The sequence below is a fragment of the Maylandia zebra genome, linkage group LG1, assembly GCF_041146795.1.
Source record: "Maylandia zebra isolate NMK-2024a linkage group LG1, Mzebra_GT3a, whole genome shotgun sequence".
Classification (NCBI taxonomy): domain Eukaryota; kingdom Metazoa; phylum Chordata; class Actinopteri; order Cichliformes; family Cichlidae; genus Maylandia; species Maylandia zebra.
Window position 1 is genome coordinate 14839923 of NC_135167.1, and position 25380 is coordinate 14865302.

At 41.0% G+C, this 25380-nt stretch overlaps 1 protein-coding gene across 1 annotated transcript in view; it reads right to left on the minus strand.

Annotated features, from left to right (window-relative positions):
- Positions 1-865: 865 nt before the first annotated feature.
- Positions 866-25380, minus strand: part of smyd3 (SET and MYND domain containing 3) — a 105517-nt gene continuing 81002 nt past the window's right edge. Inside the window, exons 6-12 of the mRNA XM_004539505.2 lie at positions 24272-24339; positions 14633-14735; positions 13986-14096; positions 11773-11860; positions 11049-11223; positions 1513-1621; positions 866-1077 (exon numbers count right to left, since the gene is read on the minus strand). Of these exons, the coding sequence (XP_004539562.2) occupies positions 961-1077; positions 1513-1621; positions 11049-11223; positions 11773-11860; positions 13986-14096; positions 14633-14735; positions 24272-24339 (771 nt within the window). The 3' untranslated portion in view covers positions 866-960. The remainder of the gene's footprint in view (positions 1078-1512; positions 1622-11048; positions 11224-11772; positions 11861-13985; positions 14097-14632; positions 14736-24271; positions 24340-25380) is intronic.

Sequence of the window (25380 nt, forward strand, 5' to 3'; positions counted from 1 at the left end):
GAGTGGTGCAGCAGCACAGACGGCTCCCACAGGCCATTCACTCCACTAGGGTCCACTCAGTCTTTGAAACACAGTAAGCTTGCATCGTTTCTCTCTTCAAAGTTGAAAAATAATCTGTTGATACCTCGTTTCTACAGTTTTTTTTTTCTATAATTACAAAAAATATTTTGAGCCAAAAGGAAAAAAATCAGCTCAGTTTTTTGAGAAGACTGAGAAAGATGGCAGAAAAACACCCATTCGTGCACACACGCCCCTAGGACATAGTGTCATCAGTTTGCATATGGCAGAATTTTGGGATTAACATGGGAAAACTGTGTGTGTGTGCAGAGAAACAAAAACAGGGATTAACATGGGAAGTATGTGTGATGGAAATGCACAGAGGGTGATGTATGTACTTTACTAAACCAACACACACACACACACCCTAGGATCACTCATCACAATGGAATCTACAGATTACAGAGGAGACTGGGGCCAACAGGGGCTTTCCTCCCTCCCTCTGCTTCTTCCTCTCCAGTTCTCAAACAAGGACAGGACGCATAAACTTTAGGATTAATGGGATTAATTGTGCTTAAATGTTTCCATAAACCTAATTTAAACAGGATAACAGGCTGGCTACAAAACTGCAGAAATATCACTGGCGTTTCATGGAATTCTGGGAAAAGCAGGTTCTTGGATATCATTAATGAGATGTTTTATGGCTAGAATTTATGAAAGCGATTAACGTAAAACTGCACCAAACCAAAGCTAAAAAGGTTTTATTTGCCACGAGAAAGTATAAAGAGGAGCCTGAAGTGTTGCTGGAGCTGTTTTAACAACAGTTCCTTACTTTAAGACTGTTGAGACAATAAAGGTCAGGTATGGATGGCAAAATAACAAATCCGTTTATTCAGGTTGATGAATAAAAAGAACGTAAGGCAGTGAAATCAGTTACATGAAGACGTTTCTTTCGCCTTCGTCTTAGCGTCTGCTGGAGGAATGATGATCCATCTCACTGTGACATTCCTTCATCTTCATCGTTAGTTCGGTCGTCAATGGGTGATCTTCACCATGGGTGAACTTTACGATTCCATAAGCCTGGAATAGGAGACATAAGCATAACTAGCTTTCTTCCCTGTTAGTACCAGAACAATCTTGTATGGTGATGTAATGAAACGGGATCATCACATAATGCTACACAATCTATTCTATAAAGGAAACTGAAAGTAACTGTTTTCATGACATTTTACTTAAAGATTAAGTACTTTAGAGATTATTGTAAAACTAACCAAAGATGTTTTTAATCCTGCCTGATCATCTCTGCTGTTACATGTCTCCACACGATCTTAGGTGCCTGACATGAAGGCAACTGGTCTTCGTTTTTGGTTCGTAAAAGAAGTCCCGTTGCCTTCATTTCGAGGGCTTAAGACTAACATGACCTGGTACAAAGACATGTCTCCAGACTTGTTCTATTAGCTAATAATAAAGTTTAAAATGTAAAAAATGTCCTTGTTGATATTTAGTCCTTCAAACCTGTTTGAATGTGTCCAAAGCATCTTCGATGTTTTCCAGGTAATGCTGCAGCTTTCCAACTCTCATCAGCTGTATCCCATGGACTGGATGGGGATCGGGGTAGTACTGTCTTTAGGAAGAAAGACAACATGTACATGTAATTAGATTTCACCACAACAAGTGAAAAGTTCCATTATTGTTTTCATTTCTTTCAGGGTGTTGTTCTTCTGGTATCATTTGCACTGTAATTTTCCTTTACATTTATTCTATCTATTCTATTTTTGCTTGAAAATGCTCCACACTGCTCTTACGGGAGCAGTTAATGCTTCTTCTTATGCAAAAAATGGCTGCAATACTAAACAGAGAATTAGTATTCATAAAACCGCTCTGCCCCTGGATGTGGATGGCTGGCTGGGTTAAATCAACAGCAGAGTCCTGCGCAGGAAACCCTGAGGGACATGTTCACAAGCCCTCTGCCAGTTTATAGAAAACATGTACACTGGATGCACAAACTCACATGGCTCTTCCAATATCGGTACAAAGAGTAAATAATTAGTTCATCGCTGCCCAATCATGATAAAGCTCACATTACGCCTGCTACATCCTAGGTTCATCAATCATCCCCAATTTCCTGTCTAGCATCTAAGCATTTCCAGGGACGTTAACCAGTGTGGTGCCCACTCCTTGGTCATACTTTTTAAATATACACATTGAAACTGAAATGGAAGTCGGGAAACAATAGCATACACATTTGTATGCTATAATATCCCATGTAGACAAACTTATGCAAGACCAGCTACTTAATTGTTTCACAAGTCACTTAAAAGAAATCAGTCACTACATAATGAGGTTAAATCAACTTCATTTATCAGCAGGGACATACATGATATAACATTAAGGGTTTCCTTTAATTCATCAGTTTGATTTCTAAAGTCTGAGGCAATCCACTGACATTCACAGCATGGAACCAAACAGCAAGAGCCACAAACAAGACTAAGAAAATCTGCTTTTCCTGTTAGTGTCTCAGTGCATGTGTAATGCATAAACAAGTATGCATGAGTGAGAAAAAGAACAGCAAGGGGGGAAAAGTAGAATATTTAGAGTTTCTACAAGTGTGCAAAAAGCTTGCCTCCATGTTTGTTTGACTATACTTCCTTGAATACACAAGTGTGACTAAATATGTTTTTTTGCACGCTTGTATGTCAAAGCTTATACTTATTTACTCTATTTGGCATTAACGATAAAAGCATAAAAAACACTGATACTAATGCATATATATGTCCAAATTTCAATCCGCTGCAAGGTAATGCATTAAAGTTGCACGTTACTATAATCTCATTCCATTTATCAGAGAGGGGTACACCCTAAGTGAGGACTCAAATGCATCATGCCGACGCAAATGCAGATGTTCGTAAGGAAGGTCTGATCACAGCTGATCAGTCAGACAGGACAAACAAAACAAGAGGGAGCTGCCAGACAAGAGAGAGGACACTGGAACACTCAGCGTGAGGTATGAAGGTGATTAGCCACTGAAAGAGAGAGAGACACACAGTTGGAGGACAATAAGGCAAAAACAGAAGGAAGGAAGAGGAAACACAGGAGGACAAGTACAAAAGAAAAAAAGAAGAGAAAGAACACAAGCATAACTCATGAGCTAGGATGGGAACTTGTGATGAGGGAGTGATGTGAAATATTAGCTTACTAATCCGTACACAGTAATTACATCACAGCCCCTGTCTTTAAATCTGAGGCAGTATAGAGTCTACTGGCAGTCCTCTTCTCCTTCTTGTTTCAGCTCCTTCCCTTACGGTTCGCCACAGTGGATCATCGTCCTCCATCTCACCCTATCATCTTCTTCTGTCACACCAACCGTCTCCATGTCCTCCTTCACTACATCCATGAACCTCTTAAGTCTTCCTCTTCCTCCTGCTTGGTAGCTCCATCGTCAGTGTCCTCTGTCTCTCCATTCTGATCACTCCCTACCTGCACTCTCTTCTTCCTCTTTGCTATCCACTGTTCACCTGTTTGGATGACTGACCCCATATATTTATTGTCTTCCTTCTATTGACTTTCATTCCTTTTCTGCCCACCTCTCCAGACTCTCTATCACTGATTTCATGTCCTCACCCTCACATAGTTCTCTACCCCTCCTAACTTCCCCAGGTAGTCCCACAGTTTCTCTCTTGGCACCCTACAAAGACACAGTGCAACTCCTTGTTACCTTCTCTGTAGATCTTTACCAGCACATATGTGTGCTGTTATACGGGAAATGCACAGTTTATTATACTGTTAACTAGAAATGACGGCACATCACATCTGAGGTCATGCAGTGTAAAGCAAAGATAATTCAACAAAAAAGGTAAGAAATTAAAGAGAGTAGATGGGTAATAACAAGTAATGTGCCATTCAAAACCCAATGTTGCTGCCTGCATAAAAATACACACAGCCAAGGAGACAAATTACCACCTTTCAGTCCTTCTGTCTCTAGAAGGGAACGTTCCAGTGACAGAAAACGACGCAGTTTGTGTATCAGCAGTGACAGATTCAGAGCTGTCATCAAGCCAATCAATGATTTTGACATCAAGAGACTCCCACATCTCTCACAGAGACACACACACAGACACACACAGCTCAGCAACTCTGGTGTACTTCAATGCAAAACTAATAAAATCCATCTAACAGCAGCAGCTGTTTTAAAATAAACACAGGGCCTATTAAACATTAAAAAACACACTCTTGTTTTGCGTTCTACATGGACATATTTAATGCAAGATCTGCAAATAAGAAAATGTGCTGTCAAATTAATTAGAGGGATTTCTTCTTTTTCCTCTAAATGCATTTAATTATAATTCGTATCTGTGGAGCAAATGGATTTAGATGCACATATGCGTAAAAATGGATGAGCTTGACTGCTTATTGATATGTGTGCATGACACTGACTGTTAATGTTTACAAATACATGTGTTACAGTGAAAGTTCACACACACACATGCTGAACTGGGACATTGCTCATCCTATAAAGATAAATACACACTAGGGACTGTTAGGAAAACAGCTTTGTTGTTGGCAAACACTGGAGTTCTCAAACACTCATTTACCCGGCTCTTCTTTCCCTTTATTCTCCTTTCTTTTCCATCCCCCTCCTCTAATCTCTCATTCCTTTTTCCCGCTTCACATCTCCTTCCTCTGCTTCTCCCCGTTTATATTTGTGCTTTTTACCCCGCTAGCTGCAGGGATTAAAGTTGCCAATGTTGTTCAGCTGTTTCCCGCCCTCTTCGGCTGCTCTCCATTCATTTCTCTTCTGCACTCTACCTCTGCAGCCCTCTTTAATCTTCCTTCTATTTATTTGTTCTGTCCTCCTTTCTCTTGATTACATATTTTAAAGAACTGTGCACCGATAAAGCTCGAGCCCTTCTCCATTTCCTCCACTTCTCCGTCTCTGACAAACAAACAAAAAGAGCTGTGAGTAAACACATATACATGAATGCACACGCGCATCGGCATTAATGTATGAGCGTGCGCACACAAAGATAAGGTCGATACAAATCCACTTCACCCTGTTCGACCCGGCATATTTGCCAGTTTTCACTTCTCTCCAGAGTAAAGACACCAGAAGGGGATTCAATACGCGCTATAATAGAAACAGCACCTGATGTTAACCGGGCATTACTCTTAATTATTTCTTTATGGGCAGCAGCTTCCCCCGGCTAAGTTTTCCACTCTTGTTTAACAATAAAATCTGTTCTGGTAATAAAGAGAAATCCAAAATGAATTTCCATGTAGTGGCCACAGCTGGAGTCATTTCAAACTCTATAGTTTCCTAATTTTTCACCACTTTTTACCCACAATGCTAACAGCCCATTTGTTTGAACCTCAAAGCCAAACTAAACTATCAACTGACAAGCCAACCAATTAAAGAGGTGGCCCCTTATCCTCTGGTTAAAATTGAATTATTAAACAGAAAGTTCAAAGAATAAACCAACAAAATTAGTAGCCCATGAATAATAAGTTACAATATTGGTTTAATCACCAAGCCAGTGATTCTGACTTCCACGACATACAAACACACACATCAAGCCCACAATCCAAGTATAGAACCGCAAAGCAATTAGAGTAATTTAATTAATTTGCTGTCTCCTGATTTATCCCCTATTTTTTTTTCTTCTCGGAAGAGTAAATTGAAGAGAAATACGGTCTCATAGTCATACGGAGCTAGTTACAAAGCTATAGCTCTCGGCTATGCATACGAGAGGCAGTGAGAAGAAGAAATTAATAGTTGTGGAAAAGTGTAGCATTTCCAGGCAAATGCAGTGGAACTAATGAGGCACTTGTTTGGAACAAAAAGATCCACGGCCTGCTGTTTGTGAGAGGGAAACAAAGATTATCTTACTAAGTAGAAGTAACTGAAGGAGAAGGTCAGATTTGCTGCAAGTATTTAGCTTAATTGCGTTTTTGTTTTTTGTCAAATGCAACAGTAATTTCAGTTGTACATTTAAGGGAAATTGCAACAACTATGCAAGACAAAGAACATTTAAATCACAGTTAGTCAGCCGTCTTTGCAGACAAAGTCACCAATTAACTACTGCATCTAAAGAAGGTCTTTGCCCGAGTCTCGTAAGCTAGCAGACAACAGGACCACAGCGATCGATAACACTGACTTCTAACCTTTCTGGTTTGCTTAAAGCTAAGTGATGCCTGCACAGGATCCTTCGATCCAAGCTGCATAGCTACAAGCAGCCTTATCGAAAAGAGTAAACAATCTGAGAAAAGTCTAAATTATCCACAGAAACACATTTCTTCAGTTACTTTATTCACCTTGTAACTTTGCCTATAGGTTAGAACGACCAACATCTTCTCATTGGATTAGGTATTTATAAAAGTAGCCTTTCATTAAATATTATATTAAACCAGTTTGTGGTTTTTAGACAAATCTACGCTGTCTGCTAGTCTCATTTGTCTGCAACATTTTAAACAAACTTCAATTTCATACGCTGACAGCAGGACTCATAAAGACTGACACCGCGGGTGCACTTGGCTGGTCCATCAAGGCCACTGCTGATGCAGAAATCTTATGCAAGAGATTTGTCCCTGTGATACTGCTGAATGTTAATGCAAATACAGACAGAGAAAAAAGGTCTGGGCATTTGAAAATCAAAAACTGAATGATGTAAAAAAGGAAGTATCAAGCTGATGCTATTATTCCACATTCGTGCTGACCTGTAGGTCTGAGAAGATTGTCAGTACTTGTGTTTAAGAAATGGAGAAACAACACTAAGCTACAAAATGTGTCCAGAGATGCTTTTTGCTTTACTTTATGCATAAAAAGTCATCAGAGCATCTACTGAAAGAAAGATATCTGGATGCATTCGTGAACAGAATAATCTGGGTATGTGTGTGTGTGCATATCTATAGCAGTAAAATATGTGCAGTACAGAAGGGGTTCAATAGGCCTGGTGTGCACAGCCTGCAGCAGGTGAGCATTATTCGCAGGGAAAACCTTCTCCATATATCACAAACTGAATAGAGTAACTCTGAAAAGACCTGCAGTGGGAGAGTGTGAAAGAAAAAAGGAATACAGAATGAGGGGAAGGACAGGAGAAATGGAATGATCAAGAACTCCTGCAGCTATCTTTCTTGCATCTGAAGAGCCCAGAGGAAGATAGGAGATGAATATGGAGGATCCTCCTCCCACTCACTTCTCACTTTTTTCTCCTGAATTCCTTCCACTCTTTTTTTCTTTCAACATTTTCACTCGTCCGTGTCCATTTCATTCATTATACCTGTTTTTAACCCTTCCCTTCCTGTACGTTACCTTTACTCTTCTTTTCCTTGTGATCCCATCACTCATGTTTTATTTCCATCATTTCTGCAGATCTTTTTTCCCTCCTCTCTCTTCTGTCAAGCTGTTGATCACCCTGCAGCCCCCCCACCCCACCTCTCATTTTTCATAAATTTCCTGCTTATATCTTTTATACAGAGCCTAAAGCCCCCGCACCCACCCCTCTCACTGGCTTTGTCTTTGATTCTTTGACACACGTTTTACAGCAGTTCTCTCCATCCCCTTGTACACATCACCATCTCTTTCTTTCTGCTGCCCTGTGTCTGCTTATTTATTTATAGGCCGTTGCCGTTTCTCTCCTGTGGATATGCTGTTGCGGGAGCGTGTGTGTGTGTGAGCACAGCTATCCCAGTAGAGCGCTGCCCTTCACACAAGATCAATTAGTCTTTCTTTCTCTGCATCTCTCTCACACATACTGACACAAACACACACACACACACTTGCTGAAGTGCGTAGGTATAATGTTGAGTTTGTACAAACTGAACTGCAAAAAAAGAAGAGACAGAGTGATGGTTGGACAATCGAAGCTGGGAACTGTTGATGCAATTTACTGTAAATTCAGACGTAGATTTAAAGATTTTTGGATTTGGAATCCAACTCTCTCACCATCATTTCACTATTTTTTCCCTTGTTCATTGCGTTTACTTGATTCACTTAGGGTTTTTACTCTTTTATTAATTAAAAATGCTGTACTTATTAGATAAAAATATTTGAGGACTTAACAGTTGCCCTGTTGGTTTAGACATCACATTGCATTCCCAGATTTGAGGGTGATTACCTGCATATACAGAAATCTCAGTTTAGATTTAAATTTTTCTATGAATGGCATAAACATTTTGCTCTGATCTTACAAATTATTTGTTTTAAGCACATTTGCCTGCATGCAAAGCTGAAAATAAGATTCATTTTCACAACAAAAGTTTAAGCTCACTTGAAAAATGGCAAAAAAAATCATATTTTGCATGGTTTCAACATGCAACAAGAAGAAATGGGAGTGAGAAAAAACATTTTTTGAGCATGCAAGTTATTGAAATCAACGCTTCAACTGAAACAGGCTGTTTTACAGCTGATCAAAAGTTTAGGACCACACCTCCAAAGAAACCTGTAACCTGTAAACTTCCCTTGCCATCCATCCCCAAAAGTTCTCAATTGGATTTAGATCAGGGGAACATGCAGGATGACCCAAAAGAGTGATGTTATTCTCCTGGAAGAAGTCCCCTGTCCTGCAGGTATTGTGTACTGTACCATTGTCCTGTTGTCCTGTTGAAAAACCTGCAGTCGTTACCACATAGACGAGGGCCCTCAGTCATGAAGGATGCTCTCTGCAACATCTGGACATAGCCAGCCACCGTTTGACGCCCCTGCACCTCCTGAAGCTCCATTGTTCCAAGGAAAAAGCACCTCAGACCATTATGGCGCCCCCTCCACCGTGGTGCATTGAAAACATCACTTCAGTCTCAGATGCCGTCTGATGTTTATGGCGCTGCAGTCAGCACCAGTAATGGCCTTAATTTGGGTTGAGGATTGTCCAGTGTCTTGATGGACAGCCAATTGGATCCTCTGGCTCAGTGCTGGTGAAAGTTTTTTGGGGTCTTCCACTTGACTTTTTTGTTCCATAACCCTCTGGATCATTTAACAAATTCCAAATGACTGTCTTACTGCGTCCAGCTCGGCAGCGATGGCACTTTGCGAGAGACCCTGCTTATGCAGTTCAACAACCTGACCACGTTCAAAAAGGGAACGTTTTTTTTGCTTTTGCCATCAGAACGTCATGACAGTGTGACTGCCTGACAGAAAATGACAATGAATCCTCATTTTTGCACAGATTTGGCCTTTTAAAAGCATGAGGTCCTACACTTTTGATCAGGTGTTTCAGTTTAAGCGTTGTTTTCAATAAATTGCATGCTCAAATTTTTTTTTTGTCTCACTCCCATTTCTTCTTGTTGCATGTTGAAGCTCTACTTGGAACCTTGTTAACCATACAAAATATGATTTTTTGCCATTTTTTAAGTGGTCTTAAACTTTTGATCGAGACTGTGGTCTTTCATTTTTGAATTAGCAACACAATGGAATAAAATGCGAAGATCAGAAAACCAGTAACTCAAGGGTTGTCATTGTGGTGATTTTCCCATGTTTTGAATATTTAATTATGATGGTAAAAAAATATGCATTGATCTTCCTGCTGCAGTGATAAACTCGGACATTTTCACTGTGATGTGTTTTATTATGCGAGCTTGCTAAATTGCTAACTAAATCTAATAATCTTTAATCTCTGCTTCAAGAAAATAACAAAAGGAAATTCAGTGCAGAAAAACTAAGAAATAAAACCAAAAAAACATCAATTTTATGTTAACCTAACACACTATCATACCTGTTCATATATGATCAGCACAATGTTGTGAGACTCAGCTCAGGACCTTGTCTGAAATCTCACATGCAGCACACAGCAGGAGTCTGCATCACACACAGACTCCTGCAGGAAGATGCCAATTACCTGCCCTATTCTCACATGGCTGCACGGGCACAGAGATCATGCAGAGTTTGAAGAAGAGCTGGCAGGTTAAAGATAGGTTTCTTTGGACATTTGGGTTCTCTCATCCACCTCTTTGAGTATTATATTTATTCATTTTTAGTTAACATTTATTTTACCATGACATCAAAATTCTCTTTACAAGACAGACTAGCCTGATATTAAAAACCAACAAATACAACAGGAAGTGTTATGATAAAAAGAGAAAAGGAAAACTGAGTTTGAAAGCAAAGCTGAAGATTTACTGGTCTGTGTACATTTCTACCCTCATCTATGGCTATGAGCTGTGGGTAGTGACCAAAAGAATAAGATGGCTAAGCCAAGCTGCAAAAGTAAGTTTTCTCTGAAAGGTGTCTAGGTTCACTCATAAGGACAGGATGAGGAGCTCTGTGAGAGTCATTTGTGAGAGGGTCAGAGTAGAGCCACTACTCCTCATACTGAAAGGAACCACTTGAGGTGATTCAGACATCCGACTGCGATGCCTTCATGACGCCTCCCAAGTGAGGTGTTTCTGACATGTCCAACTGGGAAGGGGCCCCGGGGCAAATTCAAGACACGCTGGAGAGATTATGTCTCTCAGTTGGCTTGGGAACGCTTCAGTGTCCCCCCCAGAAGAGTTGACGGAGGTGACTAAAGAGAGAGATCTGGGCCTTTCTACTTTCAGACTGCTGCTGCCATGACCCAGACTCAGATAGGCTGCAGAAAATGGATGGATGGATGATAATATCTACTAAAGTCTAGGACTACATCAAGTAACTTAATCTTCCCTAATCCCCATGGTAGCAATTGAACACTCTCCGACTCGCTTTCTTAGTATTAAAAACAGTAAAGATTGATCTATACTAAAATTAAACACAATCCAGAAGTTTTGAGATGACTATAAAAGGCATCAGGACGGTTAAATAAACCCATATCTCTGTACTAATTTATACTGGTAAGGTTATGCAATCCTCCCTCATCTCAGTGAACAGCACTTTGAATGCACTCAGACTTTATGCTTATCCTAAAACCAGGTCTGATAAACGCCCTGAATCCAGGCACACATACACAAATATAGGGAACTGATTTCTTTCTTTCTTTCTTTACATCTGATGACATATTAGTCATTCATGGGTGAAACGCAGATTGTTTAGTTTCCTTGACAGTGTACTGCCTGAGCCAAACAGAAACAGGCACACAGTGACTCACCTGTATGCTGGAAGTGTCGTCACCCCGTAACTCATAGCTTCCTCCCAGCGTCCCAGGTGAACTGAAGCATCTAAAGCCATGTCTGTAATTCTGAGCTTGTATAGATTTTCCTCAGGAATTTCACCACCAACGCTTGATAACAGATGCCTACTGCTCTCCAACAGCATTTCCCAATCTGGAAGGTGAATTAAGGAAAAGTAACATTTATCCTGCATCCCCGAAAATATGATTAAAGCTACAGACTCCTCAGGGAAATCTTAAGGATTTATGAAAACAACATTGCATAAATTAGTTTACTTCTCTGCGCTGAATGATATAAACTATCTGATGTTTGTCTCTCTCCCTCCTTTGTGTTGTTTTATGATGAAAATGGTTACGCCAGCTTTATGGTGATGAAAGCACAGAATCTCAATCCACTTTTAATTAGACTCTTAATTACTCGGAGCTGCCAACCAACCAGTGAAGCCACCACCATCATCATTTGTACATCAGTACATGAAGTTCTGATCTAATCTGATCAGCACCAAAGTAATTCGATCTTACTTACGACCTAACTTAAGACAGTCGAGTTACAGTATCATGTTTCATTAAGCAACTAAACTCTCATTACTTGATGCTTGTCTTATCAGTTACATGAAATATGAACAGCAGACAATTACAAGAAGTTCTCATAGAGATTCGGTGTCCACTGGCTTTAGAGGAACTTGACAGAGACAAAGGATACTGGACTCGGCTTTCAGCCCTTCCAGTCTTGGTAGAGCCTCCTTCAGCAGGCGCCATTTTCCTTCTTCACCCGAGAGCATGAGTCCATCCTGAGCAAAGACATTAGTAAGGAGGGACTACTTTAACATCCACACTGATGAGCAGAAATCTATGTCTAAAACAACCAAACGATCTCGTGAACATACAAGGTCTGATCAACAAATTCTGGGAATCAATCAAAAACTTTTAAGTTTAAGTTTAACAACTTAGATTCTCCATAGAGTAGTGGTTTACACATTCACCTAAAAAAACGAAAAACAAAATCCCCAGTTCAATTTTGGGAGGAGACAAAAAAATCTTTGGGTTTGTGACAGGAAGGGCATCCGGTATAAAAATCTGCCATTTCCAATATGTGGAGCTACTCGCTGTAGCAATCCGTAGTGAACAAGGGAGGAGCTGAAAGGAGCTTTAAGTTTCATAACCTTTAAAATAACTTCTTGTGTAGATCACTCCCTGAAGGTCACATTATGAACAACACAATTATCACTCACCACCAGCCCTGCTCGCCAGAACTGTCTCCCCGTGGCTTTGACCTCCAAAACATAAAAATCAAGTTGAAGAAAAACTATTTTGATAGTACAGCTGATTTCAGCACACAGTGCAGAAGTTAAGGGGACAGAATGGGGCCTCCAGAGATCCATCTATGCATAACCGCTGTGGTGTGATGGAATAAATAAACACTAGATTAAGTTTATTAAAAACCCATTGTGTGATTCACAGTGACCTAGTGACCTGTGACCCGTTTCAGGCCAGGAAGGAAAAGGTTACAAGATTAAAGGGAATGAGAAAGAGAAATCTATCCTAAAACGTAGCTTTTTTCTTTAAAATTATGAGTAAAATTTTGTAAAATAAGCGTGCAATTTGTGTAAATCCTAACACATGCACAGAGAGAAAACAGCCATGCGCTGGTTTGATGTCGAGATTAAAGACAAGTAGAATGAAAGAGAAAGTGTGTGTTTCTGTCACTACTGTGTGCAGAACAAAGGTCGGTGGCAAAAAATGAATCAATGCCATTGTTCCAGAGAGTCAACTGAGTGCTCCGTCTTAACTCGTCTCAAACAAACACAGAAGCATAAAAAGCGCAGTGCTAGAGTAAGAGTGAAGTGCCATATAAAGCACAGAGAGAACAAAGCTAGAGGCTGAAGTCGCAGCAGTGACAAAAAGATGATATGAGTGAGAGAAAAGAAAACAGACACATCGAAAGAAAGCGCAGGAGGAAGATGGAGCAGATTAAGATGGATGGAAAAGAAAACTGCAGCCGCAAGACAAGATAATTTTTCTCATTTTTCAGTAGGTGGTCAGAGAGTGAGAGTGGATGTGACGAGGTGGAGCGTGACCGAGTGACAGAGGGGAAGACGAGGAGGAGAGCAGGAGATAACACAGGATGTGTGAGAGAGTGACGGAGGGAAAGGGAGAGGAGGACAGGAAAGGGTACACCGAAACACGTTACGCACCGATACACTCTAACAGAAAGTGTGTGTGTGTGTGTGTGTGTGTGTGTGTGTGTGTGTGTGTGTGTGTGTGTGTGTGTGTGTGTGTGTGTGTGTGTGTGTGTGAAACAGAGAGAGAGACAGGCAGTAAGGATGTACGGTTGAAATTCCACAAATATCTTTTACAAAGTTAAAAACGATCACGATAAGGTGCAAAATCATCATCCACACACAGAAGTGTGTGAAAGAGTGTGTTTCTGCACTTTGAAAGTGGCTAACCATGTGCACACTATGGACTCAGTTATAATGATAAGAGGACAAAAGGATCAATACAGACTTTTAACCAGTTTATTGGAGCTGTTCTTATTGGAAAATGATATAGACGTTTCAAAATGATCTGTCATGAATGAAACAGTGACATTTCCACCACTACATCCATCGCAGGCACTCACTCACTCAACAAATATATTTTCGCCCGTGTCGTTCTACACTCATCGTAGAGTAAAAATATAATATTCGAGCTATGGCGACAGCGATATGTGCAAGTCTCAAATGTGACCCCTCACCAAAAAAGATCAGGTATGATTTGGAAGAGTCTGGAAATCTAGAGGGCTACCACCTTTGGTGATGATAGCTGCTTTGCTCTGATTGTTGGACATATGAGGGGGGAAAAACACCCAAATAAATAGCTGTAATCCTGATTAGAAGTGAATGAAGGCCGCAATTTAATTTGTTTGCCTCTGACCTTGTCTCGCGAGTCACATCGCTGGCAGTGACAGGTAAAATGGTACTGCTCCTCCAGCTGCCTCTGCCGATCTTCAGTCAGTGACAACGTCTCGATGTAACTTATAGTTAGCTGGACAGAGAGAGAGAGAGAGCGGCTTAGTTTGAGAAACAAACAGTTTGCTCAAATTTAATTTTCACTTTTACCTACAGCACTTAAATAAATTTGAGGCCATATTTTGAGGATCAGTGTTAAGCACATATCTATATTAGACATTTGGAAAACAGACTAAAAAGAAGAAATGTGATACTGTAGAAGTAATGCGCGCGTGTGTGTGTTTGTGTGTGTTTGTGTGTCTTGTAGGACAGATGGCTTGGATTAATCTCATTATATATAGTCACAAGGGATGATGAAGTACGGAAAATTGGAGAAAACACTGCCAAGTTAGGAGCTGTGATCCGGCTTGTGTTGCTATGAAATTTCACTTGGCTACATCTTGTAATAATTCTTTAATAACATTTAATTCAGTGTACATCTATCAAATACTGGATAAGTATACAGTATTTGTTACTTGCATAATAAAATTCACTTCATGGCAGATATAGTTCTTGGTTTCAGATTCTATATCGTTCAAAAGCCATACTGTGAGGTTATTTTCTTCATCATACCTCATCTTCAGGGTCGATATCCCGAACAGCTCTGAGCTCCAGTTTCATCCCCTCAAACACCATCACGCAGTTTGGCCGGCAGTCGTGGTTTAACAGAGATAAACTGAAAGATGGCAAACAGAGAGCGGGAGGAGAATGAATTGAGGGAAAAGTGAAAGAGAGAAAAGAGATGGACAAAAAGTTGGAGGAAGCCTGAGAGATGTGTGATAAAATGTTTAACTTGCAAATAAACTCTAACAAAGTTTGTATGTGTTTGTGTCGCCCTCCTTAAACGATGACTGGCAGCCCTTTCTCCTAAATACTCGTACACCGAGAGGAAACAGCATGAGATAAAGGATGAGAAACTGTTTACTTGTGGTGTTTGGAAAATATAAGAAGTGACTCATTCCTGCTGAGCCGCCAGCTGCTACATGTCCAACTGTTTTGGGGTTTCAGTCAGTCCGGTGCTGACTGTAATGCTACTTTGTGGCAGCATAATGATGAGAGAAAAAACACACGCTGGGTGACATTTCTCCCTAAAGATAAAAAGATCCCGACTCCAAGGTGCTGTTAGGGGCTTAAAAATCATCTGGCAATGTTACCTTTAATTCTGCACATTTAAGACGGAGCTCTCAAACAAAACACTCACGCAAGCAAAAAGTTACATGCACACACACATATGTACACACAAAATTCCCTGCACAGTGTGACAAAATGAGTAGTCTGCTTCTGTCATAACAAATGTCACTCTTTATTTCTTTCTGTTGGTCTATCTGCCTCTCAGACAGGCGCACAATAAATCAGGAAACGATGGGTACTCCACTTCTGTCACAACAAAGGCTTTTATCTCATTTCCCAATTTTATTACCGACACAAATCAGCTTCCTGCTCATTCACTCCCAAATTTATTTTGACAGCATCTTGATGGAGACACTGATACCACATATAAGTGGTTTTACTTACAGTTTTTATTTACAATACACAAGTGTTTTTTTTTCCCTTTAAAATTAACCAGTATCCACAAACAAGCTACTTTAGGAACTGTACGAACGTTTTCCACATGTGATGCATTTCCCACTGACATGTAGGTACAATCGAATGGAGACAACCATGAGAGGTGAGATGTTTAAATTATGGATGTACTAGATAAAAGTAAAAATATTCTTGGCAGGTTATTGGCTGAATTGCCTACAAAGTGTCACATAAGATTGTTGTACTGAAAATTCCCTGTAGCAAAACTTTATTAGCTAGTAGATCCTGGTAGCACGCTGACTGTTCCTGTCCAACTGTGGTTTTCTAAAGGTTAAAGAACTTGAAGCATGGAAAGATGGATTCTCTCATGATTGTAATCTTGCACATCTCAAGAGAATCCAACTGCTTTGCAAGCTGAACTAATTAACTGAAAGACCTGATGTGCATCGTTCTCATGCTGAGCATGTAACTGTGCGTGTTGATATTGTGCTTTTTAAAGAAGTACTTGACGACCTCTGTGACCCATAAAAAGACATTTAATGTCACTGCACACATGGCCGTGAAAAATACTGAAGAGGCTTGTCTGTTTTTATGACCCCTTCCATTACCGCTGCACTCGTTTATCATATTCAGCAAAACAATAGGTCCAACAGATAAAGTGCGTGTGTGTGTGCGCGTGTGTGTTCAGTCTTTGTAAAAGTAACCCCCTGGCTTTGTTCTACAGTGAAGAAGTTGCAGGTTGAATATCAACTAGGAATCAAGCGCTCCAAACGATGCTTTTATCTGATAGAAGGAGGCTAATTAGCATACTAATTAGATTAATTAACTAAACCACATCTCACATTAACAGTATCGGCTCACACTAACTGAGACTAAGTGTTGCAGTAGCAGGGCGGAGAGCGAAATATTGTGTGAGATTGCAGATAGTAAAGGTCTATTATCCTTAATTATAACTGGTATTAAATTATGGAAAAGGCTTAGATATGTCATCTCTTTGTTTCTATTGTGAGCATCTTTCTTTCACAATTGATTCTTTTCTCAGCTTCGAGGTGGTTCACTGCTGTACTAACACAGGAGCATTAAACGCTAAACCCAAAATGTATATACCTTTTTAGTTAGACTTGAACCAGAATCTGTGGGGTTGGGAATCGAGAATCGGTTCCCAGTAGTTCAGTTACTTGGAAATGTTAGTCTGCTTGCCTACTGATTCTGCTTTTCGGTTCCATTTGCGCTTGTGCTAGAATCAGCTTATTTCAGTCTGTGTACTGGAGGAGGAATGCAATGGTAAAATGGAAAGAAACAACTAGATTATGCTGCTAAATGAACTTTGGCTTTTTGCAAACATCTACACCGACTGCCAGCCAAGAACCCAGAGTGATGTTAAAGCTGAGTGTGAATGAATGCCGACCACGAGTCCAGCAACCAGACATTGAATGTAAACAGGTAACAAACAGATGAGCAGTCAGGCTGTTGTTTCCATGACTGCAAACAGCTTCCGCAGTTTACCTGCTCATCTCTCTAAAGTAGCATCACTGCGGCTTTCATCGCTTTGAAATCTCTTTTGTGCCGGTTATTTCTGCATTGTGTTCATACCCAAATACCAAGAGAAAGATTGCATGTGTGTCTCTTTATGATACAGATTTGTGTTAGTGTGTGGGACTGTAGCCTCAGTTTATATTGTTAACTGGCAATTATGAGAGAGTGTGTTACAAGTCATTTTACGGAGAAACTAGAATATAATGTAACGAATAATGTAACAAATTACTTCTCTTTGGAGTAATTGAGTAACATACTGCATTACTTTAAAGAAAAGTGTTCTGTGTATTACAGGTAATAATTACTTTTTTTGAGTAATGACCCAAACGCTGATCACAACAAAAGGGGGAAATAATCAATCATCAATAATGGAATCAGGAATTGCTAAACCCCTAATCACCTGCTTTAAATACACTTGCTATATAAAGAAGTTGTTTTTTGCTATGATTCATTTGAGAACATTGACTGTGGTGAGGATTAAAGCGATCTAGCAATAGAGAAGTTGTATTGGCTGAAGCCTACCTGGCTACCATTGGGCGAGAGGCAGGGTAGAGACCTGGAGAGGTCACCAATCTGACACAGGGCCACTATCAATCCATGTAACCAAGCGGAAACTGATGTCATCCCATAGAGGCTGAGAAAATTTGATCTAATTTTTGATTTCCAACACAGTCAAGTGATTCCATTTTCTAAAAAGTGTGCTCCTCATAAACATCTCTCAGGTCTGCATGTTATACTGTTAAGTAATTTCTTTTCCCTGCTTTTGCTGCACTGCACCCCTGGGAGGATTTCCTTGCATCCACATGGGGGTTAAAACGAGGTAATATAAAATGTATGGTTGAGGAGGATTACAACACGTAATCTGTGCTATCAATTCAACTCTGAATCATTTTGCTTTTGATAGAGCGCTCTGAGGATTTCACATCATGTTGTCAATAGGCCAATTAGCAGTGAAAGAGGGTTATGGTACGGATGAGTGCAGCTGAGAGGAGAACGAGAAAGTCAGCTAATGAGAAAAAGAGTTTTTGAAAATATAACAGAGACAGAAAATGAGCAGAAAGCGGTGAGATGAACGGAGGTGTAGTCTCACCACAGTAATCCCCCTCTCTTCGGCAAACCCATGGTTGCTAGGCAACCCAAAATATGAATAGGCAGGGGGACCATTCTGAGAACGGGCCCATTATTTATGGATGAGTTACAACACAAATCGCACATAGACCCACGTGGTTTGGCTGAGCTTTGGTAATGCCACTGCGACCATCTGACATCTCAACACGAACCAGATAAACTGGCAGGGATACCTGTGGTGTGTGTGTGTGTGTCTGTGTGTGTGACAACACTAACGACATGTACAACACCAGGCCAAATCCCACCCCATTCACCCGGGATTCAATACATGGATTACAGTGCATACAGTACTGCACTGCTGTGTGTGTCTCAGTGTGTATTCGTGTGTATTTTATGAGGACCATTTCAAGTTTTGGACCATGTGAGTGAGGGCCATGCTCACATCCCTAAATCAGGTCAAGGGGTTTATCAACACTTATGCACATGTGTGTAACCTGTGAGGTCTGTGTACACAGTTACAGTATTTCCACTACGATAGGTAGACATATCAGAATGAATGTGAATAAAACTGAGGCAGATATTCAAAATCTACACAACACCAGAGGTTGCCTTTCCTGAGCTATAGAGTAATTGTGACAGGAAGATTTTTAGTCTTTCGGTGAGTCTCTGCAGTGATACGAAAAGGCAAAAATATGCCAGTGCAAGGCTGTATACGGCCTTCATTCCACTTTCTAGGACAGCAGAGAGTGAATAATATTTTGTTAACTGCTCTACTAAAAATGGACGTACTTACTAGGGGTGCAACGATACTCGTATCGATATTGAACCGTTCGATACAGTGCTTTCGGTTCGGTACGCATATGTATCGAACAATACAAAATTTGTAATTTATTTTATCAACTTTCCTTCTGACGATGCTGTCTGTGTTGAGCGCTCAGTGAATCTGCGTTCGACTACTCCGCCTAGGCTGCACTGCCGAGCGCAGAGCCACTGAGCGTTCAACACAGACAGCATTGTCAGAAGGAAGAGTGCAGGGCAAGCTAGCAGACAGAAGTTAAGCTCTCCTTGCAACATGGCAAATTGAACCTCCCCCACCCTCATTCAGATCTGGCGTTTGGAATTATTTTGGTTTTCATGTGACGTATGACCCTGAAGGTAAGCGCGTCATGGACTAAAGTAAAACAGTATGTTGGATGTGCCACGCAATGCTCAATTACATGGGTGGGAAGTAGTGTGTTAGTGCAGTTAGCTCATTAACGTGTTAGCCGTCTAGCCCCACGCACGGGGCGATCAGGGGTAGCTCGTTAACGGAGATTTGCCGTGTTGTGGCGTTAACGTCATTTCAACGAGATTAACGCTGACAGCACTAGTGGGAACACAACGAATATGACTGCACATTTACACCGACATCATCCTAGTGCAAAGACAAGTGGAAGCAGACAAAAACAACAAGCATGCATGCTACAAACTTTACCCGAGTCATTTAGACAGCCGTTAGCACATGATTCTCCTTATGGGGACCTGATATGTTTAATATTGTGGCGAGCTCAGACAAGGAGGAGACGGAGGTGTTGTTTGGTCTTGCTTCCCGTGAGCTAGCCAGGGAGCACAGCCGTTTATTGACATCTGCAGAAGAACACTGCCGCTAGCTAACTGCTCAGCGCGGCAACCGCACAGCAACAACAACAACAACACACAGGGCGCCCTCTGACCCCGGAAGGACACACCGTCGCAGCGAGAGGGCGTCACCCGTCACTATGGCAACATAAACAAAACATAACTGTACAAACAGAACCCCGAACAGCCCTTACCCGCTACATAGCCCCCACCTAAGGGGTCAGTCATCCCTGACGACCCCACTACCCCACACAAAGTCCTGCAAATGTCCAGGTGCCTTCTTTTGGCGCACCGGCCGGTCACGACCGGGGGAAAAGTCACTCGGGTCAGAACATGGGGTGCCACCATCATCCCACTTCTGACACCAATGTGGCGAGCTCAGACAAGGAGGAGACGGAGGTGTCGTTTGGTCTTGCTTCCCGTGAGCTAGCCAAGGAGCACAGCTGTTTATTGACATCTGCAGAAGAACACTGCCGCTAGCTAACTGCTCAGCGCGGCAACCGCATAGCAGCAACAACAACAACAACAACAACACACAGGGCGCCCTCTGACCCCGGAAGGACACACCGTCGCAGCGAGAGGGCGTCACCCGTCACTATGGCAACATAAACAAAACATAACTGTACAAACAGAACCCCGAACAGCCCTGACCCGCTACAATATGCTGCTGAGAATATAGCCCAGAAGAAGCGTATAGTATTGCTTTTATTTTGGAAAGAGCCATTTCTCTGTAATAAACTCTCTTTTCCAAAGATGAGTGATTCCTCAATCAGATACAGGGCTCGCAAAATCGCTAGCCCGACGTCCCGGGGCTAGCGATTTTTCCAGTCGGGCTACCAAAATCTATCTCTGCCCTGCCCGTCGGGATATTGTAGGAAGGAAAAATATATGTCAATGCTTTTGCATTCTTTCGGAAATGTAGCTGGGTAATTATGTCATTGGCATCGGTGAGCCACTGTCAATATGTGACATATTGAAATCGCGTTTGAATTTGCGCTTGTTTTTTGCTTTCACTTTGCAATCGCGCGAACTGTGTATAGAGAGCGACAGCACTGATTGGTGAGTGATGATAATTTGCGCACCAATTCCTCTGACATCGTCTTATCAATCGTTAGCTTACTATGCAAACATGACAAGTGAAATCTCCCGCAGCAAGCTTAAACATATGAGAGGTTGATCGCGCAGAGAATCACTGACCGTTATGTGAGTGTGTGTAAAAGCAGCAGGATCTATATTTTAGTTCTGCTGAGCCAAATAAGACAGGTCAGGGTGAAGAAGTGACAGCCAAAGAAAAGCTTACCACAAAACGGAAAAGTTATGACAAATCAGACTATAAGGCAAAAAGAAAGTGCAGCTTTATGGTTTCATGGACAAAATAATTTCTGTGGCTGCAATATGACGAGCTATATAACCGGGGCTGCACATAAGTGGTCCGCAGGTGCGCATTCGCAGTCAAAATAAAAATAAAAAAAAAACGCGCACAAGATATGAAGTTGCAACGCGTGTTTGCATACATAAGATTTTCTGGAGGAGGACAGACATTTGTTTAGAACTCTTAAAGATGTCGAAGAAGCTCCTTTAAGCAATTACTTTGGTGTTCCTCCACCTCCAAACAAATGTCAGAAGGAGTCCGAACCACAAAAGAAGCACGTATTCTCGGAAAATACAGGCCCACCACCGTCGTGGTGGGCCTGATCTCTGATAACAACGAGACGGCCTACCTGAAGGAGATTAGGAATCTGGAGAACTGGTGCCAGAGGAACAACCTCCTTCTAAACATCAGTAAGACAAAGGAGCTGATAGTGGACTTCAGCACTAAGCAGGAGAGGAACTACCAGACCCCCGTCATCAACGAGTGCCCAGTGGAGAGAGTGGACAGCTTCAAATACCTCGGAGTTCACATCACGCAGGACCTGTCATGGTCCTGTCACATCAACACCGTGGTGAAAAAGGCCCGACAGCGTCTCTACCACCTCAGACGCTTGAGAGACTTCCAACTGCCCTCCAAGGTGCTCAGGAACTTTTACTCGTGCACCATAGAGAGCATCCTGGCGGGAAACATCTTAACCTGGTTCGGGAACAGCACCATGCAGGACAGACGAGCTCTACAGAGGGTTGTGCGGTCAGCTGAGCGCACCATCCGCTCCGAGCTCCCTGACCTGCACTCAATCTACAGCAGGCGGTGCTGGACCAAGGCCAGGAAGATCGTGAAGGACCTCAGCCATCCCAACAACAGACTGTTCTCTCTGTTGAGGTCAGGAAAGCGATTCCGCTCCCTGAAGACCAACACAGAGAGACTGAGGAGGAGCTTCTTCCCGCAGGCGATACGGTCTCTCAATCACACCACCACACAGTACTGACCCACACATATGGTTCTTACACACACACTGGACTTTCTGGACTTTGGTTTTGCACAACACTGGTCACTATATTCTTCATTTCCGGTTAATACTTGTACAGCTGCTGTTATTGTTATTATTTCTTCATACATTCTTATATAGTTCTATATTGTGTATTGTGTATTTTGTTGTACAGTTATTTTATTTTCAACTTTAATTTATATATTTATCTTTATCTTATTCTTCCCAGTTAAATTTACCCTTCATTCTAATTTGTGTTGTACAGTTATTTCATTTTTAACCTTAATTTATATTTTATTCCTTCCTAGTTAAATTTACCCTTTTTAATTTTTCATATTTATTTCCTATCTTATTCATAGCCTTTTCCTTTTTTTGTTCTCTTTAGGTCACGAGCAGTTGTCCAAGCATTTCACTACATATCGTACTGTGTATGACTGTGTACGTGACAAATAAAATTTGAATTTGAATTTGAAAAGTGTTTGCAGGAGGTGAGCTGGCTTCAAACAAATGATGAACGCACAGAGATGTGGTGCGGAATGTGCCGTGAAAATCCCACTCTAGCGGACAAAAACACTGCCTTTTATATGGACGCAAACGCGCGTTGCAACTTCTTATCTGGTGCGCGTCTTTTATTTTGACAGCGAATGCGCACATGCGGACCACTTATGTGCACCCCTGTAAATAACATAATGTTCTGCCGGGTGTGTTGTTGGTTTTCTCTCGATTTCTGAGTCGACAAGCGCCTTTGTTACTGGGACCAGTCATTTTAAGAAAGGCCCCCATTAGAACCCATGAGAAATGCAAGAAATGCATTATTGCTCAGTCTGCAATATCTTTCCCAGAACAAACACCAATTGCAAATAACATACTAAAAATAAACCTGAAAAATCTGTTTAGAACAGCGTACTATGTTGCAAAGAGTGAACTACCACTGGCAAAATTTAGCAGTCTTTGCAAACTTCAAAAAGCAAATGGCCTCGATCTTGGTTCCACTTGCCTCTTACCCGTGACTTCAGTGGAAATTTCAAATTCAGGATCTGACACAGACTGATTCATGTCCTACACCGTTCTTACAAGTTCATAGAAATTTCTGTTCAATTAGAACCAAGTATTTGAGTTGATGATTGTAATTTTTATACAATGTTGTAATTTGTTTTTCAACAATTTTTTGATTAATGTTTTGTTTCCTTTACAATATTATACTTTAATGTATAATATTGTAAAGGAAACAAAACAGGAAACAAAACATCAATCAAAAAATTGCTCTCTTTTTTATTCGGGCTACTTAGATTTATTTTGGGCTACCAAAAACTGAAGAGTCCCTGCCCGAAGGGCTACCAGGGATTTTGAAATTTTGAGAGCCCTGAGAGATATTTATTTTTTAAATTACTTTTGTTTCAGCAACATTAAATTTAAAAACTGTACTTTTGAGTTAAAATATATATTTATAATTTTAATAAATGACAAATTAAAAAGGCATGAACATTTTTTTGTATCGAAAAAATATCGAACCGTGACACCAAAGTATCGAACCGAACCGAACCGTGAATTTTGTGTATCGTTGCACCCCTAGTACTTACACACTTTATGACTGGTTAATGTTACAGTCACACAACGAAATCTACTCAAACTACAGAAATTAACACTAATTACTTACATTGCATGAATAATGTGCCCCCTATTCTACACAACAAACACATTATCAATCCCACATCAGTTGGGAGCCAAACCTAGCATTTCTCTATGAATTCCAGCTTTCCTTTTCCGTCTGTCTTCCCCTAACAGCATTATAGTATATACAGTCAACATTCATTTTCAGGTTTTTGCCTTACAGCAAAAATTGACTCCCTTGAGTCCCCCCTTTTTCCTGCTACTTCAAAGAACTGTCAGGAAAACATCGAGAAGCGCAGGCAGGGCTTTAAAAGCGAGCAGGTGCAAGGACAGGTGGGGTTGGTTAGGGCGCAGTGATCGGGCAGGTAAGTCTACGCAGCTTTTAAATTTTGTGGCTTTTTTATAAGTAAGAGTGGCATCTAACAAAGATTACGAGCAAGATTGAAATTAATGATGCTTTTTAGATGTGCATGCTCTCCACGCTGCCCTTTGTTACCTTGGATACAGGCCAACTCCAATCTCCTGCAGCTCCCCATCACTGATGGTGAAGCAATTACACGTCACCTAAAGGAGAGGGTGAAGATGTGGAGACAAAAGAGTGAGTGATTATTTGTTAAATTGCTTCAGGAAATGAACAATACCTTTCATCCTATGTTCTGAACACCTCTACATAGCTTTGACACCTGCAAAACTCCAGCGGCACTGAAACATGACATGCTATGCGATTGTGTAAAATTACCGCCTGGTTATTTCTGAGCCAGTAAAAGTCTTTTTTTTTTTAATGAAAAACAAAATAGTTTTGAAATAATAAGACATGCTTAGAGAGAAACACTTTGTTTCAAATGTTGATCTGTACATAATATTTCGTGTAGCGAATGAAATTATTTTGTTTCCCCACATGTCTGTGACAAAAAAATGCAATTATAATAAAAATAATAACAGTTACCTCTGTCAGTAAATACAATTAAACCCCAGTGCTACTAGGAAATCAGAGGAACTTTTCTACCAACAATAGTAGTGATACACTTTTTTCCCACGAAAGCAGCACGACTCTACGGTGTTAAATTGTTGATTATTAACAATTTTAGAAATTCTGAGAAAGATATGATCAAAAAAGTGATCATAAAGTTCTACAGCTGAGCTCACTCCCTGGTCACGACCACTTTCTTGTGTACGTTAAACTTCAGAATCACAGCTATGTCAAACTGACCCAAATTCAATGTCGAGTATCATCACTGGTGATGAGACATAGATCTTCAGCTACAACTCAGATTATTAAAACTCTTATTTTTCAGTGGAAGAACCTGAGTGTGCAACCTCCAAGATGATCCATCAAGTCAATAGCTGGCGCTCTATTTTTTTGACATTTATGGGATTGTGCACGGTGAAGTCGACTCCAGGGTTGGACTGTCAGCAGATTCTGCCGTGATGACCTGAGCTATGCCATATTTCATTGCTCCATCATACACTCTCACAACACATTGCACAGGAGTTTCTGGCCACACCAACAAAATCCTCACTTAGCACCAGCGCTACTCACTGTATTTGGCTACCCGTGACTTCGTCCTCTTTCCAAATTCAACATTCAACATAAAAGGTCATCAT